General features: G+C 41.2%; 1 protein-coding gene across 2 annotated transcripts in view; it reads left to right on the top strand.

Annotated features, from left to right (window-relative positions):
• The window catches only part of ACVR2A (activin A receptor, type IIA), a 63843-nt gene that overhangs the window by 29607 nt on the left and 22372 nt on the right, over nt 1-11864 (top strand). Inside the window, exons 2-4 of one of the 2 annotated variants that reach the window (XM_008947193.1) lie at nt 5081-5288; nt 7330-7439; nt 8845-8999. In XM_008947193.1, the coding sequence (XP_008945441.1) occupies nt 5081-5288; nt 7330-7439; nt 8845-8999 (473 nt within the window). Of the gene's footprint in view, nt 1-5080; nt 5289-7329; nt 7440-8844; nt 9000-11864 lie in introns of those variants that run through there. The other variant, XM_008947194.1, reaches the window with a different exon arrangement.

Genomic DNA, 11864 nt, shown 5'->3' with positions numbered 1-11864 from the left:
TCTTCTACTGTGGTGTCATAACTGACCCCAGGACTCAAGCTGTGGCCTCCCCAGGGCCGAGTCCAGGAGCATGATCACTGCCCTACTCCTGCTGGGCACACTGGTGTTGATGACACCATCCTCCCCAGTTTATATTTAGGAACCCGTGCTCTTAAGACTCTAATGCCATTAGGCAGGTCATTTGTAAGGTTTTCACCACTGGATTCTTCTTCTGGAAAGCTCTTCTTCAGACATGTTCATCTCAGTTAAAGAATTTCATGCTTCTGCAGCAGGCTCATCTGTGCAAGTTTTCCATTTTGGCAAGGTGAGAATTGTAAAAAAAAAATTGAAATACTTTCAAATTATCTCACAAAATATCTAAGCAAATACTGGTTTTGTGATACTTCCACAGAAGCTTCCAATCATGTTATATTCCTGGAGAGCTGAAGTTTAGTATAGCTATTGTGCTACAAAAAGCTGCACTCAAACTTCCACGTTTGCTGTAGGACCCATGCTGAATTGCACACTCACTTATTTTTGTATTTTTAAATATTATTTTAGGAAAAGAAACAAGCCTTTTAAAACATCAGATGGATCTTTAGGTTTTTAACTTTTTAGCCTCTTAGGAGATACTAAATCTATCAGACTTCAGGGCAGAGGCGTAGCATGGTGGTGGCATTTCAGGGAATCTTTGAGTGGTTTGGGCTGGGTTTCTCCCTTCTTCCCCAGTGACCTTTTCGTTGACCTACAATGCAGGCTTGGTGGAAGGTGCTGAAAAGGAGACTGATAATGAGGAATCCTAGTCTGGAAAGATACACATCTTGTGTGTGAGGCAGTGCTCAACTTCAGGTGTAAGTAACAGCAGTTCAGGGGATGTGTTACTCTGCTGTCTTGTTTATCTTGATTCTTGTGTTGCTGAGGTTAATTGCTGTTCTGGTTGGATTTAATGAACGTACTTTGGTTTAATTTATGTGAAGTGCAGTCCTTGCTTGACCTACGAGCATTGAGAACAATGGCAGCAGGACTTACACTTGCCTAAAGATAACCAGATATGTTTTGTGACACACTGGTGTGTATCAGGAGGTCACAGTAGCCCTTTTCTGTGGTAACTCAGTTTGCTTTATTGGGTTGAAAATAAGGTCTTTGCTTTTCCATTGAGAAACAGTCCCCTGGGTGTTACCAGAAAAAATAGAGAATGATAAAAACCTGCTTCCTGCCTGCGGAAGCATCAAAGCTGGACCTTTTGGGTATCTATTTGTAGTCTACTCTTAGATCTGTGTGTGGGTCTAGAAACTGTGTATGAGATTACAGTGGAAACAAATAGAGTAATGTATATGGACAAGTGCTTGGAAAGATGCCTGTACAGTAACTGAAGGTTTTTTTCAGGGGCTATTTCTGTTTAATCTATGTTTTCTGTTCCTTTCTGTTCCTGTAGAGCACCGTGTTACAGTTCAGATCTTTCAGTGAATGAGCTGTGCTGGCCAGTAACGCATGAATGTCCAGCCCCTGTGGTGCTTTGGGCCATTCTGCTGGAGTGGTTTATGCTAGTAAACTGCTCTATTCCTTATATGTTTGGGGATATTAGTGCCAGAGGGGCAGCAGTGCAGAGCAGAGGGGCAGAATCCCCTCTCTCCATCTGCTGGACACAGTGCTTTTGGTGCAGCCCAGGACTCGATGGGCTTCTGGGCTGTGAGTGTGCACTGTTGGCTCATATCCAGCTTTTTGTCCACCAGTCCCCCCAAGTCCCTCTCTGCAGGGCTGCTCTCCATCACATCATGTCCCAGCCTGTGTTGACAATGAGGATTGCCCCTACCCAGGTGCAGGACCTCGCACTTGGCCTTGTTGAACATCATGAGATTCATGAATCACGTTGCAATTAGGACTCTTAGCATAGTCCTCCTTAGAATCTATTTCATTGTTTGCCCTTTTAAAATCAAAAACCTGGGTAGTTTTTGTTTGTTTGGTTTTTTTTCCTCAAGCATCCATGCTTGGAAAAAAATGGTAGCCAGCCCTTCCAGTTCCTGCTCAGGTGAGGGTTTCCAGACTGCCCAAGTGCACCCTAATAAAATTGCTCTCTGTGCTGCTAACAGTGACAGCATATCCTGTGGTAACGGCAGTTCAGAAGTTCACTGCCAAATGTTGGGTTTCTTTTCTTACTGCAGCTGTTGTGGGTGAGCACAAATGTGGAGAGATCCAGCAGCACACTAACTGCTGTATGATAACAGCAGATATTAAATGTGATCTGTGTTAACATGCTGAATCCAGACTCTGTTGTTACAGACTTGAACATTCTTTGCTTTTTTTTTTTTAGTATGTTTTCCTTTTGGAAGCTTTCAGACTTTAAGTTCAGTCCATAGGATACTCCTGGTGCTTTCCTCACAGCTTCTTTTGACAGCAGTATTTTGCCATTTGAGCTTCAGTAATTCATCTCCTAAGGACCTGACAATTTCATGTGAAAAAAATTTGTCTCCACTCAAAACAAATGTAGAAGTTTCATACGACACCCGAACTGGGACACCAATAAATTTGCTTTTGTTGTAAATGCCAGGTGCCCTTCTCCTCTGTGAGGTTGGTCCCTGTGGGAGGGGGTGGCAGGGCTGTTTCTAAGCAGATGCTTCCTTTGGGCGGTGGGCTTAGGGCTTCCTTCTCTGTGTGGTTCCCCTCCTCTTCTTCCCTTGCTTCCACCAGGGTCTCGCTTTCCTGCTGCAGAGGATCAATCCAAGATTGCCTTGGTATGTCCATGCATCAGTGTAGCCTGGCCAGACCTCCTGCAGGTGCCCACTCAGCCCCTAGAGAAGGTGTTGTAGGTAGATGCTCCAGTCAGATCCGAAGTCGCGGCCCCCCAGTTGGATGGGCTGAGCTGTTCCAGAGCATTCCCGGCTAAGGAGACCTGACTGCAGAGAAGACATGTACAAGGAGAATATTTGCACAAAGTTAGCTTTACTGTATTTTCAGAATTTCATCAAATTCAGCTTGTCTATGGTCCTTCAAAGCTGGGCTTGGCAGCAGAGGAGAAGGAATGGCACGTATGAGAGAAATCCAGGACTTCTGCTTTATTGCACTGACAGAACCAAATTGTTCAATCTGTTGCCTCATCTGTTTCTTGCCGTGGCTGGGAGTTGTAAAGGTCAGGCCATCGCAGCACAAAGAATATAATAGTTAGCATGCTGCATCTCACAGGGTTACCAGCTGGCGAGCGTGCTTCGCCCATTGAACATCCAGGCTCTTGCCCAAAAAGCCCAAGTGAGCAGCATCCTCTGCCTATTTTGGGAATGCTTCAAAGTCAAAAGTTTCTGAAGGTGGTAACGTGGGATGCCCGGCGTGGCTCTGCCAGCCCATGCTGTGCTTCAGGAGGGCTGCAGCAATTCTCAGTTTGAAATAATTCCCTTCCCCCTGAGGCGTGCAACTTTTTTGGTCCGTGAACCCCCCACCTCCTGCCACGTTGTTGTGTGGAGTGCCTGAGTGCCAAGGATTTCACCCCACAAAAGAAGTCAGGGTTTTAGCTGCTCTCTCTGGTCCACCCTCGTGTGGGTGAATGAGAATTATGGGTATGGCTACAAGGCAGTAGCTGATGTATCAAAATTACTGTGAATATGTGTGAATAAAGGAGGTGATCAGTGATACGAATAAATACACGTGACATGGCTGCCATGGATGACCTTTCCTGTCTACATCTGATCTTCAGCATGATGTCTGCTGTACCTCTGGAAAATAGCAGATGGGTGCACAGGCAGAGTAAATGTGCTTTTGTCATCCTCCTGACCCTTCCTTGGTGCTGAAGGGAGTCCTCTGGCTCTTTCACCTCTCTCTATTTTTCCATGGGTTTAATACATGTTAAATGATGATGCTTGCATGGAGGTTAAGGATGCACTCTTGGCAGTGTTTGACAAGATCAAAATGGAAGCAAAAGCCAGTTATTCCTCCCTTCCAGGATTTTTGTTAACAGTTTTGCATCCTAACAACCCTTTACCTTTGCAGTAACCAGCTTGGTGCTTCATGTCACTTTATAACTATGAAATCAGCTCCACTTTGAGGTTCCTCAGTCTTAATATTCTCTGAGTTTTGCTGTAGGTTGTCAGTAGGCATCAAACGAACCAATTACATTTGTAATTTAAAAGATAAAATTAAATTCAAAAGGACAGAAACTTTTATTTTGGAGAATGCTGGGATGACAAAAAACACCCAACAAAACGTCACATGCTGCTAGGTTAGGTTAGGAAGCCTGGAGGTCCTTTGTGGTCACCAGCATGGTTAGTGGACACTGCTTGGCTTTGTTCCCTGAAGCGTGCAGGTCAGCCACCCAGTGCCTTTGCTGGGTGCATCCTGGGGGAAGGGGAGGTGGGATCCTGGGCCTTCCAAGGGCAGGAGCACTCTGCTCTAGAGCTGTGACAAAGATCTAATGTCTTCTGTGGTGCAGCTGATTGACTGGGTGGCACCATGCAGCAAGAAACCAGCGCTGTCCATGGAGATTAGGGACCTCTGCCTCACACCCGTAGTCTCGGTGCCAGTTGCTCACTTGGGAAATGAGAATGACACAAAAGACGCTATTTTAGCATAGAGTGTCTTCTACTTCAGTGCCTTGTGGTAAGAAGCTACACCACAGATGAAAGCCAGGGGAGAAGATGTTGATGGTTTAAACTGGAATTTTTGAGTTACATTTAGGCTTGTAAGACCTACTGACTGTTGGTTGGTTGTGTTTTTTTGGCACGTGTAACTAGGTAAGAGACAGAAACACCTTTTAGTAACTTCTACTAGCTAAAACTGGTTTGGTTGATACTGTAACTACATCTTTTTTGTTTGGTATTTGTCATTTTCCCTGCTATTGCTGTTCAGGGAAAAAATATTGTCATAACGTTCTTTTTCTTCAAATCTTGATGTTATCCAAGTCATTCTTTGACTTAATAAAATGTCTTTGTATTGTTTCAACGCTTAGGCTGGTGGACTTCAAATATTTTCTTTATTTATGAAAAAAAAAAGGGAGAGGAGAGGGCGTATTGAAGCAAGCAGTTTGTGATATTTTAGTGTATCTTGGCTTTAACTGTCCATACGTCTCATCCTTCAGAATGCCTTTTAATTGTGCTTTGCTTTTCATTCCTAAAAGGTGCCATCCTTGGCAGATCAGAAACACAGGAGTGCATCTACTACAACGCTAACTGGGAGAAGGACAAGACGAACCGCAGCGGGATCGAGCCGTGCTACGGGGACAAGGACAAGAGGCGACACTGCTTCGCCACCTGGAAGAACATCTCTGGGTCCATTGAAATCGTGAAGCAAGGCTGCTGGCTCGATGACATCAATTGTTATGACAGGTGAGTGAGTTTCTGGCAAATTTATACATTTCTTCGTAATTTTGAACTGTTTTACCCGTCTGTCTACTTTGTTTTGTTTGCAGAATAGCGTGGTTTAAATGCTATTTACTTACTCTCTATATTAAAAAAACAGATGTTTAATTTATTCTTTTTTAGGCCATAAGTAGTAGATTTTAGTGACTTACAAATGCAAATAGTCTTTGAAACCAGAATGCAGAATTCTGGAGTTTACTTTATTCTCAAGTCTTTGGAGTAGGGAAGTCAGTACTTGGTGCCTGCTCTTTAAATTGGCAAAATATGTCTACATTTATTAAAAAGCTCACCTCAAAGAGACATCAAATAGTCTAAAATTCCAGTCTCTTTTTTTTAATAACAGATGGTCTAGCAAGTACCCATGAGCAGTAACAGCAGGACTTGGGGTTTGTTAGCTACTGGTTGAGTAAAGGTCATGACTTTCTTTTTAAGAAATGTAATATCATTTCTTAAGTACTGTACTAAGTTTCATTTGATTAAACAGTTATTTTCTTAATTCCAGACAATTAAGTGTGTACTAGGTCCTCATTAAAATGTATTTATAGATTCTTTTTAGCAATATTGTAAAAATTTTCCTGTTTGTGTTTATATGTTGAATGAGTAGAACTGATTATAGTCATTTCTCCCACATGAACTTGCCTGACACACGAGGATTTTTTCTCCTTTAATGACAGCTGAAGGCAGAGTTGAGCAGTAGGTTCTGATTTACCTGTTCCTCTGAAGTAGCAAAGCATCTGCAAGCTTGATTGAAATTCAGCTATGCTGGAAGGCAAAGGACAGTTTAAAAAAAAAATATTTCTGACTGCTAATGTCTAGTAACTAAGTTAGGATAGGAAGTTTTTTTTTTTTTAATATTTTTTTAATCTGCTTGTAGTTGTAGCTTTGCAGAAGTGGGGACGTTTACAGTTTCTGAACTTGGTTTATTTCTGCTAAACGTTTAGACTGCTAGGATGGAAGTAGAACTTTTCAATTTGTAAATAGAGCTGGGTTCTGTAGTTCACTACTTCCACCTCTTTGAACAGTCTTAAAAAAAGAAAAGGATGTTAAATTCTCCCTTGAGCAAAGAAAAATGGGAAGAAGGAATAAAATGCAGGGAAGGTGGTAAGGAAATGGTTGAAAACTGAGCAAAAAATTTGTCTGGCTCTAAGACCTCATTAACTAACTTGCCATCAGAATGCAGGCTGCTGTGTTTGTCTGAAATATTCATGAAACAATCTTATCTCTGGGAGTGAGGAGTGATTTATTAAACAGGGAGTTACGGTATGATGAGCTCCAAACAACAGCAGATTAAAACCATCAAAGAATAAATGTTTTATGGAAGCTACAGTGCAGTATAATTGCCATAGCTAGTTCAATAAAATAACCCTAATTTTTGAAGATGAACCCAAAACTTCTCGGACAATCCTCAGTTGTATCTAAAATCCTCAACTACTTCTGCAGGATGTTTGAATTTTTCTGTTTTCTGCTGTCACCTTCTGCATGATAGTTATTCCTCTTTCCTGACTTGAGTAGTGTCAGCTTATTTGTTACTAGAAGTCCTGTCCTGCAGTTAACTCGTTGAGTGAAGTCAGCCTTGTCCCTGAGCACAATATAAGCAGGAGAAATTGTTGAAATTTTACCTCTTTTATCTAAAAATAAAATATAAAAATGCTCCTTTCCACTTATCTCCAACCTGTGCAACCCTGTGCAGTGAGTTAATGGTTAAACATCAGCCACTGGATCATTTGTTTGCCCTGCTTAAATCTAGATCATGAACCATTCTTCAATATCCTGTTGGTGGTTTTCTTTATCTTAAAAGTAGCAAAATCGTGCTGTTTCAGTTTTAGTGATATTTTGTTGCAATATAAAATCACATTTGCATTTGCTTGTTCAGATTGAACTCTTCTTTAGGTAGCATGTTAATGTGGATGATTTAATGACGTTCACTTGAAATTTTAAATATGAGCATGTGTTTTTCTCTTGAACAAAAACCAAACAAAGGATTAATATTTTATTCTTATCCTTACAGGAATGATTGCATAGAGAAGAAGGACAGCCCTGAAGTGTTTTTCTGTTGCTGTGAAGGCAACATGTGCAATGAACGCTTTTTCTATTTTCCAGAAATGGAGGTCACACAACGTAAGTCGGTCTGACACGCTTATGAAGGACCTGCTTAGCAGAGTTTAGAAAGACCTGGTATTGTGCACCTTCAGGAGATAAGGCTTTTCAAAATATTGTGGTCATTTCTTCCTGCCAGCAGGTTTCTGATTCCCGGGTGATAGAGCACTGTGTGCGTTCACATAAAGAGCCTGCAAAATTGCCAGTTCCTTTCTTCAATTTCGAAAGGTCTCTCTGCTAGAAGTAATTTAAATTGATAAAAGGTACTTCAGCTCTTTTCTGAGGGCAAGAAGGATAATCTGAAGTAATTGGCTGTTTTAAGATACAGAAGTTACTGTCAAATGTTACCTTAATTGTGTAGTTAAGCTTCTGTAAGTGTCTGTAAATCACGGGGCTAAAAGCCACATCACCGGATCACCGGTCTGTGCCTGCACCCGCCTAGGAACACTCCTCTTCCTGAAACAATGCTCCCCTCTTTCTTTAGACTAATTGGACCTCTGAGTTTCTCTGTAAATTGACACAGTAACCTTTAAAAAGGGGGAAAGAATTTCCTCCCAGGTTACAAAGAAAAACACATAGCCAGACTTAACCAGTAATTGTTTTAAAAAACAATCACTAAGAGGTTATTTGATTACTCGTGCATATCTTCTTCCAGTCAAAAATCTAATCTTTGTTGGAAAACCAAATAATGTTAATAACTGAGCTGAAAACGGCAAATGTCTTGTGCACCAAATAATTAGAGGAAGTTGTTTATGAAATTAAATAACATTTTCTATGAAATTAAAATAGCCTTCGTTGACCCAAGAGCTATTGTTATCTTTTTTGTCAGTGCTACTGCTAAGAGGCAATAGTTGACGTTCTTCTTCAGTCTGGTGAAACCTCTTTAGGTGCAGGGGTCTGTGGCTGCCCCTCCACCAGCTGCCTTGGGAGCATGGCTCCTCCAGAGCCTTTCTGGAGCTCATATGGAAGCTTTTCAGCTAGAGAACTGTTTTACTTTCAGCAACCCAACAGTGCATGGAAACATTGGCAGATTATTTTTGGCTGATTAATGACATCTTTGGAATGTATACAACAAGACTAGACCTTTATATTGATTTGCTTTTCATTCATTAGGTGATGCATTCTTGCAGTCTTCTTAAAATACAGACACCTCTTAGATGCTGTAGATAGGCTGAGGAGCACAAAAAAGTTAGATGTGCTGAAGTGTCAATCTGGGGAGCTAAGTTATTTCTTAATAAGAAGAAATCAAGCTTTCCCAAATGCTCCCTTTTAAATATGTGTCTGTTTACATTAGATCTGTTCATATTTAATCAAGTATTTTCAGCCTGTCGTGCTGACTCCAAGGATTTTTAGAAAATTGGGTTGGTAGACACTTAAAGTGCTGGATGGTTTTTGTTTCTTCAAAGCTGTGTCCTTCTTCCTTCAGCAACGTCCAACCCCGTTACACCCAAGCCACCTCTCTTCAACACCTTGCTGTATTCCTTGGTGCCTATCATGGGGATTGCAGTGATTGTGCTCTTCTCCTTCTGGATGTACAGACACCACAAGCTGGCGTACCCTCCGGTACTCGTTCCAACCCAAGTAAGTCCCTGCGTCGTGATTTGGGGTTTTTTTGGGTCATGAAACCATTTTCCAAAGAGGGGAGGAGAGACAGAGGAGTGTGCGTCTGTCACATGGCCAAAGTCTTCTGTTGCTCCCCTGGTTTAGAGGTGCTAATGCTTGCTGGCTGCAAAAGCAGAACATTAAGCTTTACTTAAATAGCCTTATCTCCTTTAATTAATTGGTCTTTGAACGCTGGAGCAACTACTTAACGTTTTTACACTTCTGTGTGTTTGGGAGGAGAAAAACTAAAGGCAAAGGGTGTGTGTGGTATTGCTGGACAGCTGGGGGATGGTGGTGCTCCCGTGGAGTTCAAAGGACAATTTGTCTGGGAGTCATGTACAACTGTGCTGGGGTACTTATGGTTGAGCTTTATGTAGTGCTTAACCTAAAAAAGAAGGAGAGGTGCTAATTCATCATGGTAATTTGCAGTGAGTAGAAGACAGTAATAGAAGCTTAGATGGTTCTGAAGAGTGTAGAACTAGGATGTGGGTCTCCATGAAGGGAAACATGAAGAAAATGTTCCCTTGAAGCCTAGTTCCAGGCTTAGCCCAGCTTGTAGCCTTATCTTTTTCCTCTTCCTTGTTTATGTATTTGTGTTTTGTCTTAAAATGTTTCAGTTTTAGCAGTGTTTGTGTTTGACTCGGAAAATATTATGAGATTGTGGTCTCTAGATGTGAAAAGTAAACCAGCTGTGTTGCATCAAAACAAACCTTTTTTGGCTGCCTGTGCCTAGTTCCTGCTGTTGTCAGGTTCCAACTGATTCTGTAGGTGTAATTCCTTTTAATACTAGGATTCCTTTTCCTTCACTTACGTCTAGAGGTTCAGTTGAGATTAGAAGACCTGTATGAAGAGTTAAGGTGGCAAATCCCTCAGACACAGTAGGAAAGAGGATTCCTTTTCCTTCACTTACGTCTAGAGGTTCAGTTGAGATTAGAAGACCTGTATGAAGAGTTGTCAAATCCCTCAGACACGGTAGGAAAGTTGAACAAAATGGGATAGTGGAGAGAGAACCAACCTGCCCAGTGTTTCACACCACTGGGTTTTTTCATCAGGAATTGAACTTTAGCTGCCCCAGCCAGTGCAGTGACCACTCAGAACGCATTGCCTCTCGTACAGTGATGATATGATGTGCTATTTGTGAGGAAATAAAATTAAAACACTTGTTATTTTTGGTAGGATTGCCTTTAAAAAAGATTTACATGTCTTGGCTCTGTACTGCCAGCTTCCGAGATATTTTCAGTGTCACTGCTTGACTTCAGGGTGTTCCAGGAAGCAGTGTTGCCTGTGGTTGACAAAATTGTTTTGGTTTCAGTTTCGTAGTAATAGATAAGAGAAATTTAGGGGGAGGCAGTGGGCATATGTTCACGCCAAATGAAAAGAACATAATTTAGAGGGAAGAAGTATGTTTCCTGTCCTTGCAGAAAGTATTGCAGATCCTCAAATTTTGTGCAATCTGTTAGCTTAATTATTTCATCCGTCTCGATTTTTCGTGTATTTTGGGACTTTGCATCAACCTAGTAGCCTTCGCTGGGGGATCAAATTCCTAGCTGCTACTTGTGTGAATAATTTCAGCATGTGATTTCCTGTCTAGACTTGAATTAAATAAGTGATCGAAAAGCAAGCAAAAAAATACACAGGAGAGATCGAGAACTTGGAATTTTTATATTCTTCTTCCTTTTTGTTGCAGTTCTTTTCTTTCATGATTTATGTTTGGTACATGAGTGGACACGTCATAAATTTTTAATAAATAGGGTAATAACCTGTTTTGCTAATGCTCAGATTGTATCTGTTAGGGTAAGTATATGTTGGCGCTCGAGCTAGTTATGGTGTAATAACATTTTCTTATCTTGTGGTGAATAGGCATTAAGGTTTGATGTGGAAAGTCAGGAAAAGCTCCTTCTGCCTGCAAAACTAAATGAAATTTTTATGGAAATAAGAATGTATGAATATTCTCCCATATGCAGCAGAGCAGTATTTCCCACTTTAAATTTGATTGGAGCTGATTTGAACGGGAGGTGGAAGAAGCAGGAAGACAGGGAAAAGTACCAGGAATTTTATAACTACGGAACAAACATTGAAATATTTATGCTATTAATATATTTTATATTTAATAATTAGGGCACGAGTAGAGTTTGTGGGCAAGTCGATTCTTTTCTAAATCTTTCTGTAGCAAATGGTAGAATGGGCAGAGCAGACGGATAGCAGATAGTAGAAGACAGGCATGCAGAGCTGCACTGTTTCTCAGTGCATGCAGGTATCAGACAGGCAGTTCCTGCACAGACAGAGCTCAGCTCACAGTGCATTAACTTCATTCCCTTTGGATGTACAGATAATGACTGTAAAACTTTGTGCAGTAGAATTGGTCTCTAGCTAGCACAGGGGCCTGGCCTTGCTCCTGCTGCTTCCATTAGTCTTGGCTTGCATACTTCTTTGTCTCTTGTTTGTGCTGCTGACTGCACGCCTCACTTGATTGTGTGGGGTGCTAGCTAGTTAAAGCTGTCAAAATTTACAAAATCTGTCACTATTTAAATTCTTAAATGAGTTATTAACAAATGCTAGTTGGCTAAATACATATGTGTATATGCAAAATGGTTTGAAAGCACTATTTCATTTTCTTATTTATATTGGATTTAATCATGCAGCAAACATATTCATATGTCTGATCAAATTTACCAAATAAAGGGATTAGTATTCTAAATAGTTGAATCTGGGTATGTTTTATATAGAAAGAGTTAGTCTCACCCAGTTAATTTTCACTCCTGAGGCCCAGGTATGCTGGGAACCAAACAGCACTGTCTTCTTCACCCTCAGCTTGGGGGGAGTTCAGCTCTCCCCACGGCGTCC

Source organism: Merops nubicus, unplaced genomic scaffold, assembly GCF_000691845.1.
Source record: "Merops nubicus isolate BGI_N331 unplaced genomic scaffold, ASM69184v1 scaffold11019, whole genome shotgun sequence".
In the NCBI taxonomy this organism is placed as follows: domain Eukaryota; kingdom Metazoa; phylum Chordata; class Aves; order Coraciiformes; family Meropidae; genus Merops; species Merops nubicus.
The sequence above is the reverse complement of the archived record's forward strand: the minus strand, read 5'-3'. Positions and strand labels throughout refer to the sequence as shown.